Genomic DNA, 22,440 nt, shown 5'->3' on the forward strand with positions numbered 1-22,440 from the left:
GAGTCATTTCTTTATTCATCAATACTGAAAATGTATTTATTAACAAATCTTGAAGAAAAAGCTTAAAGAGAAATAACAGAAAAACAATTGATAAAATTATTTTTACAGAAATGGACTGTATTTGTGCAAATGGCATAATGAATAAAACAATATAAAACCTGAGTGATCATAAACAAATTAAAAGATTCCCTTTTTCTATGAATCATAATAAAAATTCTAATGTAAACTTTAAACATTTCATTGTTTTCTTTTCCCTGATGCATAATGCCTCCTCGATCAAAATGGCTCAGAGCTCAGAAGAAACAATCACAGAAAAACAGCAGCTACAGTATCAGCAACTCCTAGAGTGAAAGAGAGAGAGAAACAGACACAGATTTAAGATAAGAGTTAAATATCATAGTGAAGGATGGTATATCACTGTGTGACTAATCTGATTTGTACCTACCACACACATCGTCTCCCATTTTAATGTAAACATATCCCTTATCTCCCCAGGATTCTCCCCAAGAGTTCCGAACAATCCAGAATGGCACATCGCCTAAGGAACATTTCATTTAATATACAGAACACTAATTATACAATAATGTAAGAGGTATGCTAATGAGAAGTCAACAGTAATTTAAAAAATAAATTATTTATAAATTTAAATTCGGGATTCAGGTCACAATCCATAGATTTTTAGATGCATTGAGTATAAAAGTCTAGTCCATCAACTGTGTCTCTAAAGCATAACAGATCATGGAAAAGCAAAAACATGTACACACACACACACACACACACACACACACACACACACACACACACTATGGTTGTATCTGTTGAGTCGCTGAGTTCATGGCACTGTCCTTGAAAAGTTAAAACTAACCTGCAACACCATGAACTCACTATACCTTAACTGTATAAGTTTTTTTTTCCCTTTTTAACAACACTGCATTCATTTCAGTGTAGACATCATTTCAAATCATTCGAAGAGATGCAGTAAATAAATAAACAAAATTTTAAAAAATGTATGACTGTATAACTGTAAAAAATTATGACTGAAATGTATAATACTGTAATTATGACTGCTTTAGGGAAAAAAAAAAGATTTCACAAATGCTTAGGTTTATTTTTAATAAAGAAATGTAACAATGTAAACTAAGTGTAAACAATAATAAAACGTATTCCATTTACAAAACAATTAAGCTATATATTTTTTTTTTATTTAATTCCCCCCCCCTCTCTGTGTGTTACCTTTAGTATCATAACCAATGATTAGTACAGCATGATTGGCATGGCGACTGGAGCAGTGATGCTGGATGACTCCTCCGAGATAATCCTGCCAGCTGGTGGCATCCACAATTACAACCAATGGCCCCCAGTCCACCAAGCGTTCCTTCATGCGTTCCTCTTGACCACTGTTGTGGACATATACACACATAAAAAAGTCAAACGATGTTTAATGCATTATATTCTCATTGACTATTGGAAAGCAGTAAAGATTCTTTAGGCCATACTGGAACTATATCATTTGATTTTGCTTTTGTTAGTTTGCTGCTCATTGATTTTTTCCACAGATGTCCTGCAAGCACTGTTCAAGGCAGTAGCCAACGTTTCTAAATATAATAAAAAAAAAATAAAAAACATTAAAGACCTGTCAGATGTCAGCAACTGCTCATGGCTGCATACTGAACACGAGCAGCTTGAGGTACAACAGTGACACTTTTAAAGTAACAGTAAGAACTCTAGAGTTCTGAGAATTTGTTTAAGCACATAATGGTCTGTACTCAAGCTTAACACAGAAGCATGAGAGTGTGGACGTGAAAAGAGTTAGGGAATATTGTCCTTGACCTCTCAGTTCACCTACAGTTCAGTGACACAGCAAATACAAACACACACGCTTTTTATAACTTGCCAGGACATGGGGTCATAACAATGTTGAATATATGTTGTCTGAGGAAAAACTCTGAATATCCATATGTGGCATGACATTTTTTGTTTTATTTTGACATGTGTTTTCTCCGTAATTCTCTTCATGTTTGCTATTTTGTACCTGAAGTCAAACACAGCATAGTCCTTCACTGAAACTCCACCTAATGACTTAGGAAAAATCTGGCACACTCCAGTCTTAGCTGTGTATGGGTACTCAGTCTCATTCACCAACATCTCTCTGGTCTGTGGACAACAAACCCAAGTAACAAAAATACAAATAAAAAAATAGTTTATCTTTTCTTTCAGTAGTGTTTATTTCCATTTGAGTGGAACTGTGTTGCAGCAGTAAACCAATTACATCGTACAATTTCATACAAATACTACTTATACCGATTGTATTGATTAACTATTGGCACATGCAACAGTGTGGACACCAAGGTAATTCATTCTCAGAAGTTCATTAACGTGTCAGGTCTTAATTGACTCATTAGGAGCTGATTAAAGCAAGGCAAGAATTGTCATTAGAAATGATCAACCAATAACATTCCTAGTTAATAAGTTTAATAAATCCTCTAACCATTCAGTCTCTACAGTTTACATGAGCACTAGGCTCCTCTAAGAAGCTGGCTGAGGATCTGGGTATGAAGCTAACTGATGCCTACAGTGCAGGGAAGGCAATAATAATAATAAAAAAAAAGATATGAAAGCAGTTCCAGCTCAGTTTCCACTGTTCAAAGACTTTTTGTGGAATGGCAGTTCAGAGGAACTTTGGAAGTCAAGGCAAGCTCTGGGAGAATCAGAAAACTCTTAGAACTGCTCATAACCTGACCCGAACAAAAGCAATGTGTCCATATGATAGCAACACAATTACTGTGCATCCCCAGAAACAAAGAATAGAACAACAATGAATATCTCATATTATAATGGAACTAAATTAATGGATTTGTTTGAGCAATCCTCTTTTCTATAGAGTTCTTAAATAAACAGTGTTTAAAATATACCTGTTTAAGCCAATCCAGAGTATCCACAGTAGAGCCTCCACTGCAGCCTTGGCTTTTATAAGCACAGTCTATAACCTGCTGGACACTCAGGTCCTGCAACATTCCTCCATTTTTCACAAGCACTGCCTCGATAGCTGCCACAACACTGAAGGCCCAGCATCCTCCACACTGTGGAAACACACAGTTTAAACCTGAGACAAGTTCCAGACTTGTATTTAAAAACTGTGCCCAGTTACAGGCCACTGTTTTGGACACAACAAAATTATTCCACCTGGTAGATGTAAAAACACCCCATAGTAGCGTGTCTATTGCTGCAGTTTGTTTTATGTCATCCCTAATTGCTTCATTAGTGGTTACAGGACACAGCCAACTGGATTCATTTGGTTGGTGGTCTATTCTCAGCCCAATACTGCCACTAAGAGGTTTTAAAACTCTTTAAAGCAGCACTGCTGTGTCTGATCCTGGTCAATGTAATATTTAATGTATATAATTCCAATTAAGAATGTGTGAAAAATCTCTACAACTTATTAACAATGTGATTTAGAACTAAAATACTATTATTCCCTGAAATGAATTCACCTACTTGGTTCACCACAGTTAGAGATTACTGCAAGTGTGTAGGGAGCATTGGTGTGTAACTACTGGTTTAGCAACGTGAATCATGTCACTTCCCACGTCCTGAAGCATACCGACTGCTGGTTCTGAATTGGGCCGACGGCTCTACGCTCTCTCCAGTCAAACTGCGGTGGATAATCACCTGCTCCGAGACGGCCATGTTGGCTCACGTTGTATCTGGGAGCAACATCAGGCTGAGCTCTGAGGTAAATATCTGGAGAGAAGATGAAGAAATATAAACAAATAAATAATAACAATAACAATATAGTTTCATTAAAAAAAAAACATAAGTGCACAATTTATCCTCATTTCATGATATTATTGACTGAAAAAATAAATAAAGATTTATAAAGTGTAATTATGATATTCTCACCAATATTGTGATTGTAATGCATTAATAATTTAAGCTCTTTATCTCTAAAGGCTTTAATGTCTTAGCTTTCTTTATTTATTGACAAGAAATCCATGCAGAGTTTTGTATGCCAAAGTAAGCACTTATGTTTCAGATTGACCAATATTTTACCATTATCAGCTTTACACAATAAAACCCAGAAGCAACTTGTAGGTTCACTGATCTTTTCGATTGAATGAAAAACTGCATAAATATATTTGTGTTGTATCACAATCTTGGGCTCCCATCACCCATCACTCTAAAATCTGAGAAGGCACGTTTTTTTTTCCATTTTTGAATGAATTATTCAATATCATTTCACATATGACTACTGATAAAAAAAAAAAATAAATAAAATAAAAATTAATATAAATTCACCTCTGAACTGTTGTTGTGAGAGATGAGAAAACTGGTTGATTCCATATTTGGTGGAAAAGTTAAAACCCTTGGAGTGGGAGTTCAGAAAGGCCTGCCTTTTCTCTGAAGCCTAGTTAACAAAACCAAATGGAACATGCAGCATTTTCATATGAAGACCACACATTATTAAATAATTAAAAAAATAATAATAATAATAAAAAAAACACGAATCCTTATAGTTGGGACTTGCTTGAAAACTTTGGGACTTTTCATGTGCACAGACATGCAGAGGCACTTTGGCCCCATCAATTACCTCATTTGCATTTGTATTAATTTAACATTAAGCATGCTCCCACAGAGACACATGAAAAACGTAAAAAAAAAAAAAAAGAAACAAATCCTTTTATCCTTTTCAAACCATTTATTTTTTTAAATTTGCTGTTTTCCACTGGCCACCAACAAAGCTGATGGACAGGCAATTAATTTGACATTTTTCTCTCTTGGTAAACCTCTGGTGGTCAAGCTGGGCAATACAAAAAAGGGCTTAATTACTGCATTTAATTAAGCGAAAACTATTGTTGGGCCTAGTGTTGCTAAATGCCTTACACTTTCTACGACACAGATACTAAACATGAAGTCTGTGGTAGCCGTTCTCAAAACCCGTGCAACAATGGCCAGGGTTAAACTTTCTTTTTCTTTCCCTGAGGCTGAGAATTGTCCGCAAAACTGCATCGGGTCAATGTTTGTCATTTGTTTAGAAACAGACCAGGGATGAATAGAGAGTAGAGTAGAAGTTTAATAGACCAATAATAATATGGAATCTGATTTAAGTGTCCAGTGAATGGCGTTTCCAATCAAGTAAAATGGGGAAGTGTATCTTTACACCCACAAAACAAGACTAATCACACACAATATAGTTCAGAAATCTATGCACAAGCGTGTACAACTCTCCCTGTGCAGGTGTGTTGAACTGACTTACGTGGAAATTGCTCCAAATTCGAGTATTTTCCTCAGTGCTCGACGTCCATTTGAAGTTATTTCCTTTTCTGAGGTCCTCAGACACGTCTATTAATTCCCCATTGCAGAAACGAGCTAACACCAAATGGCAAAATAATAAAAGGGCTAAAGTTTCTACATGAGCCATTAACACGAACTAAATTACAATAAATACTATGCTTTTAGAACAAATACTACCTCAACTTTCGCTTTCGAGCTCTGCTCAAAACTCCATCTTTCAGGTCTCTAAATCGAGTGTTCCACAAAGTGCTTTACCGCCCCCTTGTGGTTAGAGCTATGAATTACTCAGAATGTCAAGAAATAAATCACTGAAATGGAGGCTAAGAGTCAATATTTGTTGAGAGCGTAAATATACGAAAGGTAAAATAATACTCCTTTAGTTAACCCAACTACCCAATGTATATACAATCAAGAAAAGCGCCTGTTATTTCTCCAGGATTATGGTGCCAAAGGGGTGTCCCATTGTCGTTACATCCAATGTAAACAAAGATGTAAGACATTATAAATGCACAATTTCCTTACAAAACAACCTGTACGATGAATCCTTTAAAATATCAGTTAAATCTGTCTATTAAAACTCAATATTGAATATCCATAAGCATGTGTAACCCAAAGGGTTCTGAACTATATCAATTAAAAATATGAATAAGTTTTAACAGCAATCAAATCCTAACTCTACATTGCTACATAAAATAGTAGTGGTCATATAACAAGAGTAGACACAGTGAATTAGAAGCTAAATACAACACAACAGTGTGAAATTAATCCAGTAAAAAGGAACTAATGACGATCTGTAGCTGCTACACCAACCCCAGTCAACATGTTTGGGCATGTCTTGTTCCATTGCTTTTGCACTGTGGCTAACAATGTAAGGCCCGTTAATTAGCAAGTTGCTAACTGCATACCTTATCACACAATTGCCTCCTCATATTGCTTTACCCTGTAGCCTGCACTGTGCACTAAGCATAGTAACATTAGGCTTATGTGCATCATTTATAGTGTGTCTTTTTATTGAACACCTGCATGTACAGTACTAGCTAAATTAATTATGTTGCTCCAACCCAAATCAACAAAAGCATACTTTGAATAAGAAGACTGGAAACATAATTAATTAATGAGTCAGCATGTGGCGCAGCAGGTAGTGTCACAGGCACACAGCTTCAGGGACCTGGAGGTTGTGGGTTCAAGTCCAACTCAGGCTTTGAGGACTTTGGTGTGTCGGTTTGTTACCACGGTCCAAAAACACACATTGGTAGGTGGATTGGCTACTCAAAAGTTACCATAGGTGTGAATCTGTGCCACTGTATGAATGACTGGTGCCTTGTAACTCCGGGTAGGCTCCGGACACACCGCAACCCTGAACTGGATAAGTGGTTACACAGACAATGAATGAGTCAGCTTCAAAACAAGACAGAGAGAGGCATTTATGACGAGTTTTAATGCAGAGGCAAAATGTGTCATGTCATCCATTTCCACCACCGACACATTGCAGGACCTGGTCAAAAAATGACCACACCACCCCCACCCCAACCCTTTTTCATTGAACCCTACTGAAGGAAAAAAAGTGACCCAGAATCAGTTCTCTGACTGTGAGGCTGCTATGCGATCACAGATTTTTCCTTCGAAAATACAAAAAAAACAAACAAACAAACAAACAAACAAAAAAAAATTAATACAAAGAGACTGAGGACAAGCGACAAGGTCCAGGAGAGACAAACAGTGCTAAGAGGTCACTTGAAAGAGATATATGGATGTATAGATATATATATATGTAATTATATATATATGCAAATACTGGATATATTCATATACACTATATGCCCAACAATGTCCTGTCACCCGCTTGGAATGTTCTAACATCTCAATGGAGTTTTATTCCAACTAAACTTAGTTAGGTTTACTGAACATTCAACGCTCAAACTCATCCCAGTGGGGCACTTTATCACTCTTACTCATTCCAAAGGTCAGTGGAACGTCATCCCAAAGGTCTGCAATGGAGTTTCAAAATCACAAATATGTCTAATGAAGCTTTCTCAACGCATGGTCTACTGCTCCACATTCCAAATTTACACGGTTTAAACTGATGTTTGGCATCACTCATGACATTGGTTTGTATTTGGATTTCCACAACACCATATTCTACTGCTAATGCATTTTAAGGACAATCAAATGGCTGTGTTTATTTTAACAATAAGTGCCCAAACAAACCCCCAAAACATTATGTGCCCTAATTTATGGGACCTTTGGCCACCCTTGGACATATAGTGTATATATAACATCCCCTTATAAGGGACTGAGTAGTAGTCAGTGTAGCTATTCCAGGCTTGCCATTACGTACAGGTCTTTTTCTATGTACAGAGAAATACTTTTCTTTGTTCTAAAAGGGAAGAACTCTGATTTGTCAATAGAAATGTAATCATAATTTCGAGTGCTATCTGGTCAGCACTAAAGGACAGTAAGCTGTATTTCACTCAAACAGAGGAAGAGCTCAAAAGCTTTTAGCTACCATATTGGCTCATGTATTCGTCCACCAGTCCAGACTGTCCACCAGAGCCCAATAAAATTTTGGACATTTAAAAACGTTCAGCAACAAACATGAAACAAGATCGCTCAGACAGACAACAGCATTGGAATTGAAAAAAGAGCAAAGAAAATGCAACCTCTCTAAAAAGAGGGTCTGTGAATGTCAGATAGAGAAAGAAAAAAAAAATCTGGAAGAGTGAGGAGGGTTTTTGTGTGTGTGTGTGTGTGTGTGTGTGTGTGTGTGTGTGTGTGTGTGTGTGTCCAGCCCAAACGCTCTGGTCAGGAGTACACTGTTCAGCAATAAAATCAGTCACCACTGTCATTGCCATCGTGGTCCGAGCATCTGTTTTTGTTTGTTTCAATAGGAAAATGTTTGCCCACTCTAATCCTGCTAAAACCTTGGAGGGGCATAGATGTCAAAGGTCAGAAGGAGGCATGTCCTCATGATTTGTTCTCATCATACATGTCCAGAGATGCCTGGATATCAGGAAGCTCCATCTCACACACCACATTGCGAGGGGACCCCGAGTTCCGGCTGAAGAAATGGCCACCTGAGGGAGGAAAAGAATATTGTTAAAATGCAAATTTGCAGCACCATGAATGGTACATTATTGTTATTATTATTATTATTATTATTTATTAAAGGCTGTTAAATTACTTGGCATGCACACAACACACCACACACATCAGGTTGATTTATTAAAAAAATAATAATAATTGTGCGGTTCAGCTATTACAGGCCCATGCTCTAGTTGGGCTTCTTAGTGGGTGATGCATTTTGTTCTGTGTAACTAACATGTCAAACAGTCTGTTTATAGAAATGTTGTAAAAACATATATATTGTACCAGGAATTTAAAATATTACAGTGATTGTACTCAAAAATTGTTTAAAATTTTACATTTTACAACTGTTAGGGCCCTACAGGTAAATTAACCATGAGTTCTGATAGATGGAGACCGGGTTTAAAGAGGAAACTACAGCATCCTAAGGCTTCATGCAAGTTTATATTGTTATACTGATAAAACAGACCTACACAAAGTAGCAAGCTTATGTGCAGGATTATTTTTTGTGTTGCCTGGTAACAATCCAGTCCAATCCAAGTCCATTTGGAAAACTGTGGTTACCTTCAGCATTTTGTCTATTACCAAGTCACAGCCATGCCCTCTCGAGTGATATATATCACAAGAACACATTACCGATAGTGCCAGCGTTGTGTGAAGATTACTTTGCTGATTTAATAGTTTAAAGAAGCATATACTCTAACAGTAAATATCAGACAGAATGATATTACTTTATCATGTAACCGTCATTTATGGCAATACAAATTGTGGATGAACACTTTAAAAGACATAAGACATTCAGATTACAACTCACAGTCATTATAATTCATTGTAGTAAAACAATCTGAGATAATATTAATTTTGTAATAGATTCTACTATAAATAAGAATAAATATAAGTACACATAAATTATGATTATATTTTTTGGTTGTCTAAGGGCATTGCTCTGGAGATGGCCTTAAATTAGCGGGTTAAACACTTTGCATACTTCATGCCTCCAGGCAGAGGTGGGTTCTGCTCAATCCCTTCTAAGTTACACCAAAGCTTTTTACACACACACACACACACACACACACACACACACACAATGGCAGTACACTTTCAAAAGAGGTGGGTTAAAAAGAGACCATCTATAGGTCAATACACTGCCCATGATAGGCTTTAGCTCACACCTAGATGAACCTGGAAATATTTTATAGACTAAAGCAAGTATTAAGACACCTTTCAAAGGCACACAGAACGAGACAGGCCTCCAGAGTTAGACATAGTAAAACTTTTATTTCATAACTGCAACTATTCATTTTTACAGAAGGCACAAAGTATCAAATAAATCAAGAAACTGTACTAAAATAATTACGGAATCAAATCTCTACTACAGTTATGTCAAAATAGTTTTTTTAAAGACATATAACAAATCTCCATCATAGAGTGATACAAAACTGCATCAAATTCAGAGACCACCCTTTCCTTTAAATAAAGTGGCTATTAATCTGTTACTCACTTTTATGTTACAGAAAAAGCAGGAAATGGTAAAATTACACTGAAATCCACAGGTTTTAAATCCACATGTAGGTTTGACAATGACTGACTTTGTCTACACTCTGCCTTCACTACAGCTTCTGTTCTCTTTGGAAAATTCTTCTGTTTCAGAAGTTTATTTGCAGTATTTTCCAAGTGATCTAATTTGCACATTTGTTTTTGTTTTGTATCTACAGGGGTTAGACAATGAAACTGAAACACCTGTCATTTTAGTGTGGGAGGTTTCATGGCTAAATTGGAGCAGCCTGGTGGCCGATCTTCATTAATTGCACATTGCACCAGTAAGACCATGTGCATCCAATGATTCAAACATTGTATCCTGAAGGCGGTGCTGTGTATCAGGACGACAATGCACCAATACACACAGCAGGACTGGTGAAAGAGTGGTTTGATGAACATGAAAGTGAAGTTGAACATCTCCCATGGCCTGCACAGTCACCAGATCTAAATATTATTGAGCCACTTTGGGGTGTTTTGGAGGAGCGAGTCAGGAAACGTTTTCCTCCACCAGCATCAGGTAGAGACCTGGCCACTATCCTGCAAGAAGAATGGCTTCAAATCCCTCTGACCACTGTGAAGGACTTGTATATGTCATTCCCAAGACGAATTGACGCTGTATTGGCCGCAAAAGGAGGCCCTACACCATACTAATAAATGATTGTGGTCTAACATCAGTCAGTTTCAGTTTCATTGTCCAACCCCTGTATTTCCTTTCCTTAGTAGCAGCTTCTTGACACCTCTGCATCCTCTCAGAAACAAGCTGTTGAATGGTCTTCTCATAGTGGTGTGAAGGACAGAAATTCTTTTCAGGTCTGAAGCACAAATGGAGCTTGATCTTCTACTGCTTACCAAAGGCAAAAAACTTGATTCACTGTTGTTTTTTTCTTGATAGATTTGGTATTAAAACAAAATTAGTAATGCTACACTTATATGCACTGTGGAATTTGCTAAGCAGTGTGTTTCCTGCTTTTTCTGACCACTGAAAAATGAATAACACACATCTAATAAGTTTTGTAATTTAAATGAAAGGGTGTACAGTAAGGTATATTATGGCACAGAGGAGAAATTAATTTAAAAACTTCAACATAAAAGATTCCAAGGTCTTCATATTGTATGACTAACATCACAGTCGACACTATCAAAACTATCAGTACTGATAAATATACTTCTTTTAAGCCCTGATTTCTTAAAAATATAAAGAAATATGAAGATCTTAAAGGTATTGTAACAGACCTTAATTATAAAGCAAAATATTTATGTTTTTGGTTCATTTTAAGTGCAAATTTAAAACCACAAACATATTATTGTATCAGAAGTCATGTTTGTATTGGATGCCCATAGTATCCTCACTCCATCTCCCATCTGAAAAAAAAAGCAAAGTAAACATTTATCATTGGCCAAAACACTTTAAAACATAATATAATGTAAATGATTATTAGTGAGGACTTTTCTCCAAAATGTTGCTTATTGTGTTAAAAGAGCAATCAGTCATTCTCTCCAATGATTCTTCTTCAGGATGTGAAAAACTCATTACACTGACACCCAGAGGCCTGGATGCTTCTGAGATTTTATTCTAAACCTATTTTAAACATGGCCACCCCATGTGGGGTACCCCCTCTATGGATCATGAACTGCTTCATTTTTACATTTACATAATTATTTTAAAGACAATATGTAAAAATAATGCTACCTTTTTGGCGAGAAAATGGCTAATTGCACTTTTAAATACTAAACAGCAATATCTGAACACTGAACTCACTCAGAGCTGGTATTGGAGTTGCTGGTGGCTCTGATGATCATGTAGCACAGCGTCAAAGCACTGAGGACGCCAAAACTGGCCACAATAAACCACTCTTCTGTTAACAGAGTAAAAGGAGGAGGAGTCACTGTCTGCAGTGGACGAGGCCAGGGTCAGCGGAATCAACAAGGAAAGAGGTGGAAACAGAGAGAGAGAGAGAGAGAGAGAGAGAGAGAGAGAGAGAAAAACAACCGGCAGAGAGGAGATACATTGCCCCCTACTGAGGCAAAAGGAGAACGCTTTAGCAGACGACGCGGAGAAGAGAGATCGAGGCAGACGATCAGCTTCACTTCACACGCACAGCATCACAGACAATGTTAGGCAAGTTAGTTTTGGGCCATTTTGTATGTGAATTTAATGTCAATTAAAAGCTACAAAAAAAAAACTAGTCAAAATTAAATATATGGATCATACATTTTTATTGTATACTTTTTAAAAAAAAACACAGATTCTCACACATATTTGTTTACTCCCTTAACCACTTAATTATCCACATAAGCGCTTTCTCAGCCAAGCATTCACCCACTTAGCCATTTACTTTGTCACTCATACATTCAATTTCATTCACTGATTCAGTCCACTCACTCACATTTACCATTTAACATGTTCACAGCAAGGAACTTATTCATTGTGTCCATGTCCTTGGGTTGTTACTCTCAAAAACAATGATAACTAACTTTGTTGTAGAACCCACCTCACTTTTTTATCATTGTTTAGCAAACGTGCATCCGACTTAGTTTGAAGGTTATGCATAAATAAATGTAGTAAAACCAGGACTGGAGTTTCTGGATTAAAGTGCACAAACATCCAATATACAATATCACTCTAGCCAAAACCAAAGTAGCCTCAAGATAGCCAAGCAAGCCAAGCTCTACTGCAAAGTATAATGTTATAAGATAGAAATAAGGCTATAAGACTACATGGAATAAGATAGAGAGGCAGCGAAAGAGAGGGAGGGAGAAAGAAAGTGAATGCTGAGGCCTCTTACTGGTCACTGCGATGTTGATGTCGGTGCGTGTGGTCATTTCCGAGTCTGAAGGCAGTTGTGTGGAGCCAGACAGCCGCAGTGGCTCCAGACTAACGCTTTCAGACAAGTCTACTAGTGCCCCTCGCTGACTGGAGCTCTGACTGCGGGACACACGCTCCATATCAAATGCCACATTATCCACACACGGCAGGTTGGGCTGTGAACACACACACACACACGGTTAACTATGTCAAAATTGTATTAAAACAGTGTCCTTATAGACCTGTAAGGCTATATCTATGTAATAAAACGACAGCCACAGTACATTTTATTTACAAGACCACTCTTCTGTTCATATAAATTTCAGTCAATTCAAACTTTACATTAGGGTCATTCATGTTTCAGTGTTCATAAATCCTCAACTCCAACTTACTGACGAGTCTAAATATGAATTGCTCAGGTCATGAAAAGGAACTGGGTTTTAAGATCGGACTTTGTCGGTTCACAGAAAAGGAATATCCACACTGACTGTGTCTCCAAATGGAAGCTGGTTTCTGTCTTATATTCTTTAAATAAGCACCATTTTGACCAAAGAAAATCACGCTCATGACTTGATTCGAATTGGGACTCTCCTTTGACCACTAGAGGGCAGTGTAGTAAAAGTTTGTAAATGCTACACCACGTAATGCAGCCAAAGTAAGCTACTGTTGAAGCTGCTTCCTTCAGCCAATATTATTGTGAATGCAGAGTCTTACAAACTATACAAATATCAGTTTCACCTTCCAGTAGTAGCCATGAATAATAATATGTGATTAATAATAATACATGATTAATAATTATAATTATCGACTTAGGCACTGTTAAATTATGGACACAAATGGCTTAAGGTACTATCAAGTAGAAAGCAGTGTGTGTGTGTGTGTGTGTCTGTGCGCGCATGCTCACCATGATGCCCAGGGCTTTGAGGATGTTGAGCTTACACATGGGACAGGTGCAGTGTTCATTGAGCCAGGGGTCCACACACATCTTATGGAAGACATGCCTAAAAAAGGTAATTAAAACGTGAAAAAAGGTGAAAATTAAAAAGTGAAATTACTACAGTTAGGCTCTTGGATGCAGTGCTTTTTTTTGGAGTCAAATATGACTTATTTAGACTATTGCTAAATGTAATTTTATTCTGTGTAAAAAAAAAGACTTCTATGGGTATGTGTGTGTGTGTGTGTGTGTGTGTGTGTGCACCTGTAATACAACTCCAGTATTAGTCATGTAAGTGGCCACAGTAAAGCATTAGTGAAGCTGGTGAAGCAGCTCTGAGTGCCAATACTCTGTAAGAGCCTTTAATGTCTTATTAGACTGTCCGTGCATGTGTGTGTGCGCGTGTGTGTGTGTGCATGCACTGAGGACAATCAGTCTGACCAACTCCACCACCACTTTATTTGCTTTGATGGAGAGAGAGGACATAAGGCATAGTGGCATGAATTAATGATGAGGGTGTTTACCACACACACACACACACACACACACACATACACAACACACACAGAGGTAGAAGCTACTAGAGGTAAGTGTTATAAGTCAAAGCCACGTGTCAAATTATATGTGTGTATTAGATACTGGAGAGGTGCGCGTTCTGTAATATACCATAATGGTCTACGTAGTAAGTTTCAGTAGGTGGATAAGTAAATGAATGAATGAATGAATGAACGAATGAATATATGAAAATGCAGTCATCAATAGTAAGTGTTGAGGTTGTTTACAGAGTAATATGTGCTATTCGTCAGTATCTTTGGTATATATTGATTGGTTTATGGAGTAATGTCTCAAATAATAGTATATAATAGCATGCATCGAAGCAGTATATGGTGTAATATCTATTATTCATGTATAGAACTGATATTCAATTGCTATATCTCATTACGTAAGACTGAGCTATAACACTTAAGGTTAGTCTTGCAAAAGTAAATCCCAAGCATTACAAAAAAGAGAACAGCTTTATTTTAGGGCTGAAGGAGATAGTGAAGACAAATTGTAGCTGTTGTAAAGAAGTCCACACCCCAACATATACACCTTCTTTAAAGTGGATACATGAGACACAAAGGGGTAGCGCAGTAGAACGTAAATTGAATGGCTCTGACAGGGTCAAGTGATGTGCCATTAGCTGAGCTCTGGCCTATTGATCCAGAACAGAGGGCCTGCCCCCCCCCACCACACCCACACACACGTATATGAACACATCTATCAGCCATAACATTAAAAAATATCTTGTTTCTACATTCACTGTCCATGAGATCAGCTCCACTGACCATACAGATGCACTTTGTACATAGTCCATTTGTTGATACAACAAAATATGAACACACCACCATCACATCAGTGTCACAGCAGTACTGAGTATAACATATGCCCTGCAGTGGTCGTGTGGAGGTCTTGGCCACTGAAAAACTATGTGAAAGGTGGCTCACAAAGTATGCAGAGCAACAGACAACTTGAATCTGTGATTGCAGAAGTATAAAGCTCCTAGATGAAGCTGATGATGTGGAGAATGAGTAAAAACACGAAAGTCATTATAATGTTATGTTCATTCATTCATTCATTATCTGTAAGCGCTTATCCAATTCAGGGTCGCGGTGGGTCCAGAGCCTACCTGGAATCATTGGGCGCAAGGCGGGAATACACCCTGGAGGGGGCGCCAGTCCTTCACAGGGAAACACAGACACTCACACTTTCACTCACACACACGGACACTTTTTGAGTCGCCAATCCACCTACCAACGTGTGTTTTTTGGACTGTGGGAGGAAACCCACACGGACACGGGGAGAACACACCACACTCCTCACAGACAGTCACCCGGAGCGGGAATCGAACCTACAACCTCCAGGTTCCTGGAGCTGTGTGACTGCAACACTACCTGCTGCGCCACCGTGCCACCCCATAATGATATGTAGATATTTGTTATTATTTTGTAGTTCATACATTTTTTCATTGCTGAATTGGTCAGATTTTTCAACTAAAATAGAAGTGCGAATAGTTACAAGAGCGGAGTCATATGGAAAAACCTGTGCCCTTTAGTGTAGGTGTGGGTGGGGTGGTAGCTGGAAATATATACTGGGTCTGCTTTGCTACACTTTCACACTCTACCAAAAGCCAGTCATTTCATTTTACTCAGCATCCTTTTCTTCTCTCTGGTTTATCCCCAGTATCAGTCTCAGAATGGCTGGCTTTGTGCCCAGAGTCTTTATTGTTTGTTGCCTGCCGCTCTGAACCCAGACTTGTTAAATCCTGAAACTTACAAGCCTGCATTCTGTTCTCCTTTTCAGTTTCAGTCTGAAAACACTGCCATTAGAAAGTTGTTTATTGAAGACAGAGTGCGCTGTAATGAATAACACTGCGGGGATCATTCTGAAGAACATCACAGCTGTGTTGGTATTTATTATAATGCACCACCTTGAGTGTTTCATTGTTTTATACAAGTTAAACACCTTCTCCGGTTTAACTTCAGTCCGTTCCAATCAAACAACACACTCATGGAGCAGCGAAGTGTCTATATACTAATAACTTCACTGGCTTAGACAAAGCTGGCTCTTTACTTGTCACCAGAATGTAACTGCTGCACATTTTAAGGCAGACTGGAGGCACCAGAATGTGACCTGCCAGTTATAGTTGTTCTGCCATAACAGCTGCAGAGCTAAAAGCATCCTTGACGACAGGTTTGAGACTGGATGTAGATTTGCTGCCACTCTGTTGTCATTCTTCAGAATCCAGTGGAATTGGCTTCAGCTCAAATTTAAATTCAAGCTTTAACTGCAGTAGCGTTATGATTTAGAAAAGTTTCTTATTTGCAAGGTGTACTTTTTTTTAAGGTGTGCATTTTTGTGTAATATCATTTAAAATTTTACATTAATCAAAATAACAGTAATCCCTCGCTACTTCGCGGTTCATCTTTCGTGGATACGCTACTTCACTTTTTTTCTCAAGGGGGCTTTTTTATTATTTACATGTATTAGACTGTAGCCTGTAGGTGACAAAATATATCACTTACAAGTATTTCTTACGTACAGTACATGTATTGTTCACATCCACATCCGAAATTGTGAAATTTACTGACGCTAAATCACAGCTTAGGAATGACTCTATTAAAGAAACTGGTAGGATATCACATGTAGTTCCAGCTGAAAAACCTTATAGAACGCAAAGGGTGGGTTGTTAACAGTAACAGGGAGGGTTTTAAAAGTCCAAACACTCGTTAAATACATAAAAAATATCTTTCCTTTAATTCGCGTGAGGTCTTGGAACGCATCCCCCGTGAAAAACGAGGGATTTCTGTAAAACATTCTCCTGCTTTTTTTTGGTCATTTTATGGTAACTGTTGCATAGTATGACAAATGATAATTGCCATTTTGTAAATAAATACACAAACAAACAAATAATAGGTTACACAAAAAAGCCTTAAAACTTATTTATGCACTTAATATTTTTGGTTGTTTCATTTTAAGGGCCAAGCAAGATTATCTCTGGCCAGTAGGGTGGAGGGTGGAGGTTGTGATGTTAATCTTAAGTGTAGAAGTCCAGCTATAACCAATTCACAACCAGTCTCTTCACAGATCAGCTGCATTTCACTGTGCACTTTGTAAATAATGTTTACGTAATCTACAAAGCCATGTAATAATGGTTTACTTGAGATGCATTCATAATCATAACCCTAACAGTAGCACAGGCCTAGGGGAGATTATGTTTAGCCTGTTTTAATCCCTCTGGACTGGGGTTGTTTTGAAGGATCTGGCACCACTGTGAAGGAGATAATAAAGGCTATAAGGCTGATGGAGCAGACTGAGGTGGCCAGCTGATGTGGTAATATTTTCCTAAGTGTGAGATGGAAGAGAATTTGCAGAGATGAAAGTTTTATGGTGCACTTACAGAGCAGCGTTTAAAATCTTAATCAGGCCAGCTATAGCAACGATCTTAAACAGGCTCATTATAAAACGTTTGGACATTCACAGAGTGTATTTACTTTTAATGTTTCCCACATTTAAGGGTAAATATAAAGGTTTACTGAGAAAGGGAAATTTAGAAGATCACTGACAAATGCATAAACATTTTTTCCATCATTCAAAAACAGACTGGTGACAGACTGGTGACTTAGAGACAGACGCTGCTATTTCAGATGAATAACACTGGAGCCGGTCAGAGTGATTTTGGAAGGGCGTTTTTGAATGCCATGTTCTTAGTGATTTGGTTAAAGTGACCTACAGAGTTTCTGTCCTGGCGTCCAGCTGTGTGACCAGGTCAGACCCAGCAGATGGTGCTGGAAAGCTCTAGGAGCAATACGAGGAGAAATGAAAGTGTCTTTTTTTGTCATATGTTTGTGTGTGTGTGTGTGTGTGTGTGTGTGTGTGTGTGTGTGTCTGATGGTTTTAAATCTGCCCGGAGGTCAGTGAAAGCAGAGCTAAAAATAACCGAAGAAGGTCCAGCAGGGACAGTGAGTCACAGTCCCACACAAACAGAATTTACCAAACAATACTTTTTCTCACCTTACACGCACACACACACACGCACACACACACACACACATACACTTACAGAGTCAGAGACTGTTACCTGCATAATGCAATTAATTATTTATTCAGACATTAATACAGATCTTATTTTAGACTTATTCAGTATTAATTTATTATTAATCATAAATCTAATCCAGTAATTGCAGTCAATTCCACCCACAATATTACTGTTTGAAATCCAATACCAAAACCAGCAATGAATCTGCTTTTCTAATGACACCTAGTGGTCTGGGTGTATTAGATATTTGGTACTAACCCACTTTTAAACATAGGGGGCCTGTTCTGTGGAGCATCACTAGGTTTAGGGACTGTGTGAAGCCTTGGGATGGTGAAATGTAAATGTTATCATCATTTTCTTTAATACAAGATGCTAATTTTAGGCAACTTGTCTTAATATGGCTTTTAGGGGTAAAATTGAGAAATGCAGGCACTTACTTGCACGGTAGGATGCGGACAACATCGTTTAGCTGGTAGCCTTCTATACACACAGCACAGTGATTGAAATCAGGGTCAGTTTCCTGAAAGACAAAACAAAAAATAAAAACATCATGACCCAGCTGAGTAAAGCATGAACAGTCAAGCTGAACTCATTGCAAACATCAACTCAGCTCCAGAGTAAACACTGACAACAGTCTGTACAGCTTCTGAAAGAGAATGAGCGAGAGCAAGCACGATAGCAAACTCAAGAGAAAGAGTGAGAGTGGGAGGCAGAGCAAGTGCGAGAGCAAAATAAAAGGCCAGAGGAAGAGCAAGCGCAAGAACAAGAGCTAAAGCAAGTGTAAGAGTGAGAACAAGAGTAAGAGAGAGAGCCAGAGAAAGAGCAAGTGCAAGAGCCAATGAGAGGGTCAGACAGAGAAAGAGAAAGAGCAAAAGCAAAAGCAAAAAGCCAGAGCAAGAGACAGAGAAGAGCGAGCACAAGAGCAAGAGCCAGAGGAAGCGACACAGCAGGAGCAAGAGCAAGAGCCAGAGCGAGGCAGAGACAGAGACAGAAGAGATGGTCACAGGTCGGAAAAAAAGGAGCAGCAGGCCCAGGGTATGATGTAATCTGCCATAGCACAGGTTGCTTGGCAACAGCCAGGTGACGCCATACGACAGGGACTTGCTGGGTATGTGCCATTACTGCAGTGTGAAATGAGGATAATGACATAAGGAGACGCAAAACTCACAATAATACAGCAAACATACTGATATAGAGTTTACCAAATAAGGAGAAGAAAATAGTAAAAATACAAACATATAAAATAAATAATTGCTAAAATCCTCTTACATTCTAGGTCACAATACATAGGGCATAGACAGACAGACAGACAGATAGATAGAAATGATGCATGTTCATGTAATGTAGTTATAAGCTACGGTTATTTTTTGATTTTCATAACATGTAAAATACAGATAATAAATTGAGTGTAAATATACCTTATGATTACACTATGCAATTAACTGTGCAATAAACTTAAATTGTGCATATATAAGTGTTATAACTCCAGAATTCGAAGGGTTAAAAGCCAAAGCCCTCTTTTACACATTACCTCCCAGAGTCAGCAGATAAAACCTGCCAGTAGAAGTCAAAATCTGCCAAAAGTTTCAGAGTGGTGAAGGATTTTAAAGCTAATTAGAGCCCTAAAATTCCAGTGACTGAAGCTCCAAAACTCTAAAGTGGAGGCTATATTCTCTGTGACACAATTTCAGTTTCCCAACATAGACTCTCTACATTCTGTCCAATATATGACAGCTTAGACATACTGTAGACCTTATTTCAGCCCAAAAATGACGCAAGAACAGGTAAAAGCACCCTCTCAAAAACAGCTGGTGTAAAATTATTAATGTAGCAGCTCAAATTGTCTCATATGCACTGAGGTACTAAAATAGAAATGCCTTAGAATAGCCAGCATCTGTTATTTTAGATTTAAAGATTTAGGATATGATTCTCAATAAATATATTACACACCATAAAAAATGTAGATTGCTTTGTTTGAGTAGTAGTGATAGTAATATTAGGCCTGTTGTCAGTCACAGTTACCATGTTTCTATGAAGTCCCCAATGACAGTAAATGCTTTTTTCTGACCAGTTTTTAAAAAGCTCTGTTCATTTACTGATGTTCCTGTTGCAAACCATAACAAGACAGTATTCTCAGTCACGAGCGTCACTGAACTCGTAAAAATGTACCTAATTCCTAATAATATCACATACAGGAGGTCCTCGGGTTACGTCAGTCCCGAGTTACGATGTTTCGCTGTTAGGACACATCTCCCATTTACTGTATAAACCTTGTTTCAACTTAAGTGGTTTTGCGTCGTAAACATCGTAACGTGAACTTCGTGTTTGGTGTGCGCGGCGGAAGAATACACGGTTACGCGGCTCGGGACTGAGGAGGACAGGTGTTAGGATAGGATAAGTGCTTACAGTATGTTATTTATGTACAGTATGTACGTATGTTCCGAATTACACCGAAAATCGGTTCAACAGTCGAGGACCCCCTGTATATTGTACGTAAATATGGCAGTTGAGCCTAGCTGGTTGAACACACCTATGGAGCAGCACACATTTTAGGACACTTTAAGAGCATCATTGGGGTCTCAGCTAGATACTGACACCATTTTGTAGAACATTTCATGCAGCTTTCACATGATTAGTAAGGGTTTTGTGGTCACATACAGTATATATGACCCTTCATCCCAAACCTGGATATTTACTGTGGTTATTCAAATCAGAGGTGTTACAGAAATAGATGTTATTATTTGTGAACAGCCAAGAAAATTAAAATCAGTGTTACCAAAATATTACCAGCCTACACAGCAGAGAAGTACTGAAAGCAGAGAATAATTGAAAAAATAAATAAATAAAGTAGTGCAGAGCACAGTTTATTTAGCAGCTCTGGAGGCTAGTCAGCTTTCCAACTGTACAGACATAATTCCATCTGAAAAGCTGAGTGCTGGGCAGATTTCATGCCAGGAAACAGGCCTAAGCAAAATATTCACCTTGTTTTCTGCAATAGCGGCTCAGAACAGAGGACATTTTGTGTTTCTGTGTTTCTGTGTGTGTGTTTGTGTGTGTTGTGGAGGTGGGGGGGGGGGCATATCTATTGGCCAGTTTTTTTGAGGAATGCTTCACACAAAATCAAAGAACAGTAAAAATTTGTGGACTATTGTAACTGTTTTAACATGTCACTAAAACATTGTCAAGAAAGAGTTAATTTACCATATGATATCAGCTTATCTCAGACTAAAAGCCACCGTGCTTGAAATGAACTATACCAAACCATCAGCTGCTTCGGTTACTGAATCTAAGACTCCACCCATCTTTATGTCACATTTGCGCATGTTCTTCCAGGAAGCATCTTTTCCTCTCGAAGCTATTTCTGTCACCTGCTCCTGTCCTGGTCAAGGTCGTCCTGTGGTGAGCGGTGTTGAGTTTCTAATGGCCCCTTCTCAGCACAGCACCATCGACTGGGATCGTGCATGGGCGTGTTAGTGTGTTAGTCTGCCTGTGCACACGCCTGCAGCTCCCAGTAGGGCAGCTAGCATCCCATAGACAGCCAACAAACAGCAGCAAAGTAGCAGAACAAGCACGTGATGCTGTTTGGCCAAAAATAACACAATCCAAGCCATGAATGAGGAAGGAAGCTGGTCAGTTTCATATGAAACATCGGCATAGAGTACTGTCAAATTACAGAGACAACATATATCATATATAATTTTTTAGTCAAAACTGCTTGTGATTTGTGAAAATAATTGAAAAATTAAAGAAGCAATATACAGCCTCTGTTTGAATGATCATCAATGCTTCATGGAGTCCTGTCCACAGTATTATTATTATTACTCCTGCAGTAGACCACAGAAGGGATCAGATATAGACATTGTAGCTTATGAAACCATCAAACACACCTTTCACATCCACAAATACTAACAGTGGCCCTAATCTGTTGTCTGCAGAAAAGTGACTTAGAGACGTAGGTATCTTACCAGAAAATGATTATGTATATGTTTTATAACATAATATACGTTTTGAATGTATTCTTTCAATTTTAATCAAAGAAAAAACAACCCACCTTAGCCCCCAAAATATAGACAAATATTAAATAGGTTTTAATAGTAGTTATAAATGCTGTTAATTTCATGTGGAACTTGAAAATCCTCTTGGAATGGAACATTTGTATGAGCTTGGGGGACACAATGCAACTGCTGCACCTTCAAAACTGGAATG

At 38.2% G+C, this 22,440-nt stretch overlaps 2 protein-coding genes across 4 annotated transcripts in view; both read right to left on the reverse strand.

The window, feature by feature from the left end:
• Positions 1 to 54: 54 nt before the first annotated feature.
• On the reverse strand, positions 55 to 6,126 carry ctso (cathepsin O). Of its 2 annotated transcripts, XM_066648939.1 has the most exons (9): positions 6,103 to 6,126; positions 5,255 to 5,367; positions 4,297 to 4,405; positions 3,602 to 3,741; positions 2,913 to 3,080; positions 2,033 to 2,154; positions 1,234 to 1,397; positions 446 to 538; positions 55 to 341 (listed from the first exon to the last, which is right to left on the reverse strand). In XM_066648939.1, the coding sequence occupies exons 1-9, from the start codon at positions 6,122 to 6,124 to the stop codon at positions 307 to 309; spliced, it is 966 nt and encodes a 321-aa protein (XP_066505036.1). In that variant the 5' UTR covers positions 6,125 to 6,126; the 3' UTR covers positions 55 to 306. The 2 variants fall into 2 exon arrangements, with proteins under 2 accessions (XP_066505036.1, XP_066505035.1); XM_066648938.1 differs by lacking the exon at positions 6,103 to 6,126 and having other exon boundaries at positions 5,255 to 5,554.
• A 461-nt stretch (positions 6,127 to 6,587) lies between these two features.
• The window catches only part of rnf130 (ring finger protein 130), a 51,248-nt gene continuing 35,395 nt past the window's right edge, over positions 6,588 to 22,440 (reverse strand). Inside the window, exons 6-10 of one of the 2 annotated variants that reach the window (XM_066649187.1) lie at positions 18,672 to 18,754; positions 13,626 to 13,722; positions 12,702 to 12,897; positions 11,675 to 11,771; positions 9,643 to 11,277 (exon numbers count right to left, since the gene is read on the reverse strand). In XM_066649187.1, the coding sequence (XP_066505284.1) occupies positions 11,262 to 11,277; positions 11,675 to 11,771; positions 12,702 to 12,897; positions 13,626 to 13,722; positions 18,672 to 18,754 (489 nt within the window). In that variant the 3' untranslated portion in view covers positions 9,643 to 11,261. Of the gene's footprint in view, positions 8,367 to 9,642; positions 11,278 to 11,674; positions 11,772 to 12,701; positions 12,898 to 13,625; positions 13,723 to 18,671; positions 18,755 to 22,440 lie in introns of those variants that run through there. The other variant, XM_066649188.1, reaches the window with a different exon arrangement.

Source organism: Hoplias malabaricus, chromosome 17, assembly GCF_029633855.1.
Source record: "Hoplias malabaricus isolate fHopMal1 chromosome 17, fHopMal1.hap1, whole genome shotgun sequence".
NCBI lineage: Eukaryota > Metazoa > Chordata > Actinopteri > Characiformes > Erythrinidae > Hoplias > Hoplias malabaricus.

Bases quoted from the DNA above. Each gene is read 5' to 3' on its own strand.
- ctso (XM_066648938.1), bottom strand. From the start codon at position 5,419: ATGGCTCATGTAGAAACTTTAGCCCTTTTATTATTTTGCCATTTGGTG. The intron at 4,406-5,254 runs GTAAGTCAGTTC...TTTGTTAACTAG, and splicing joins GAATTTGGAGCAATTTCCAC to GCTTCAGAGAAAAGGCAGGC. The intron at 342-445 runs GTAGGTACAAAT...CTTTCACTCTAG, and splicing joins AATGGGAGACGATGTGTGTG to GAGTTGCTGATACTGTAGCT.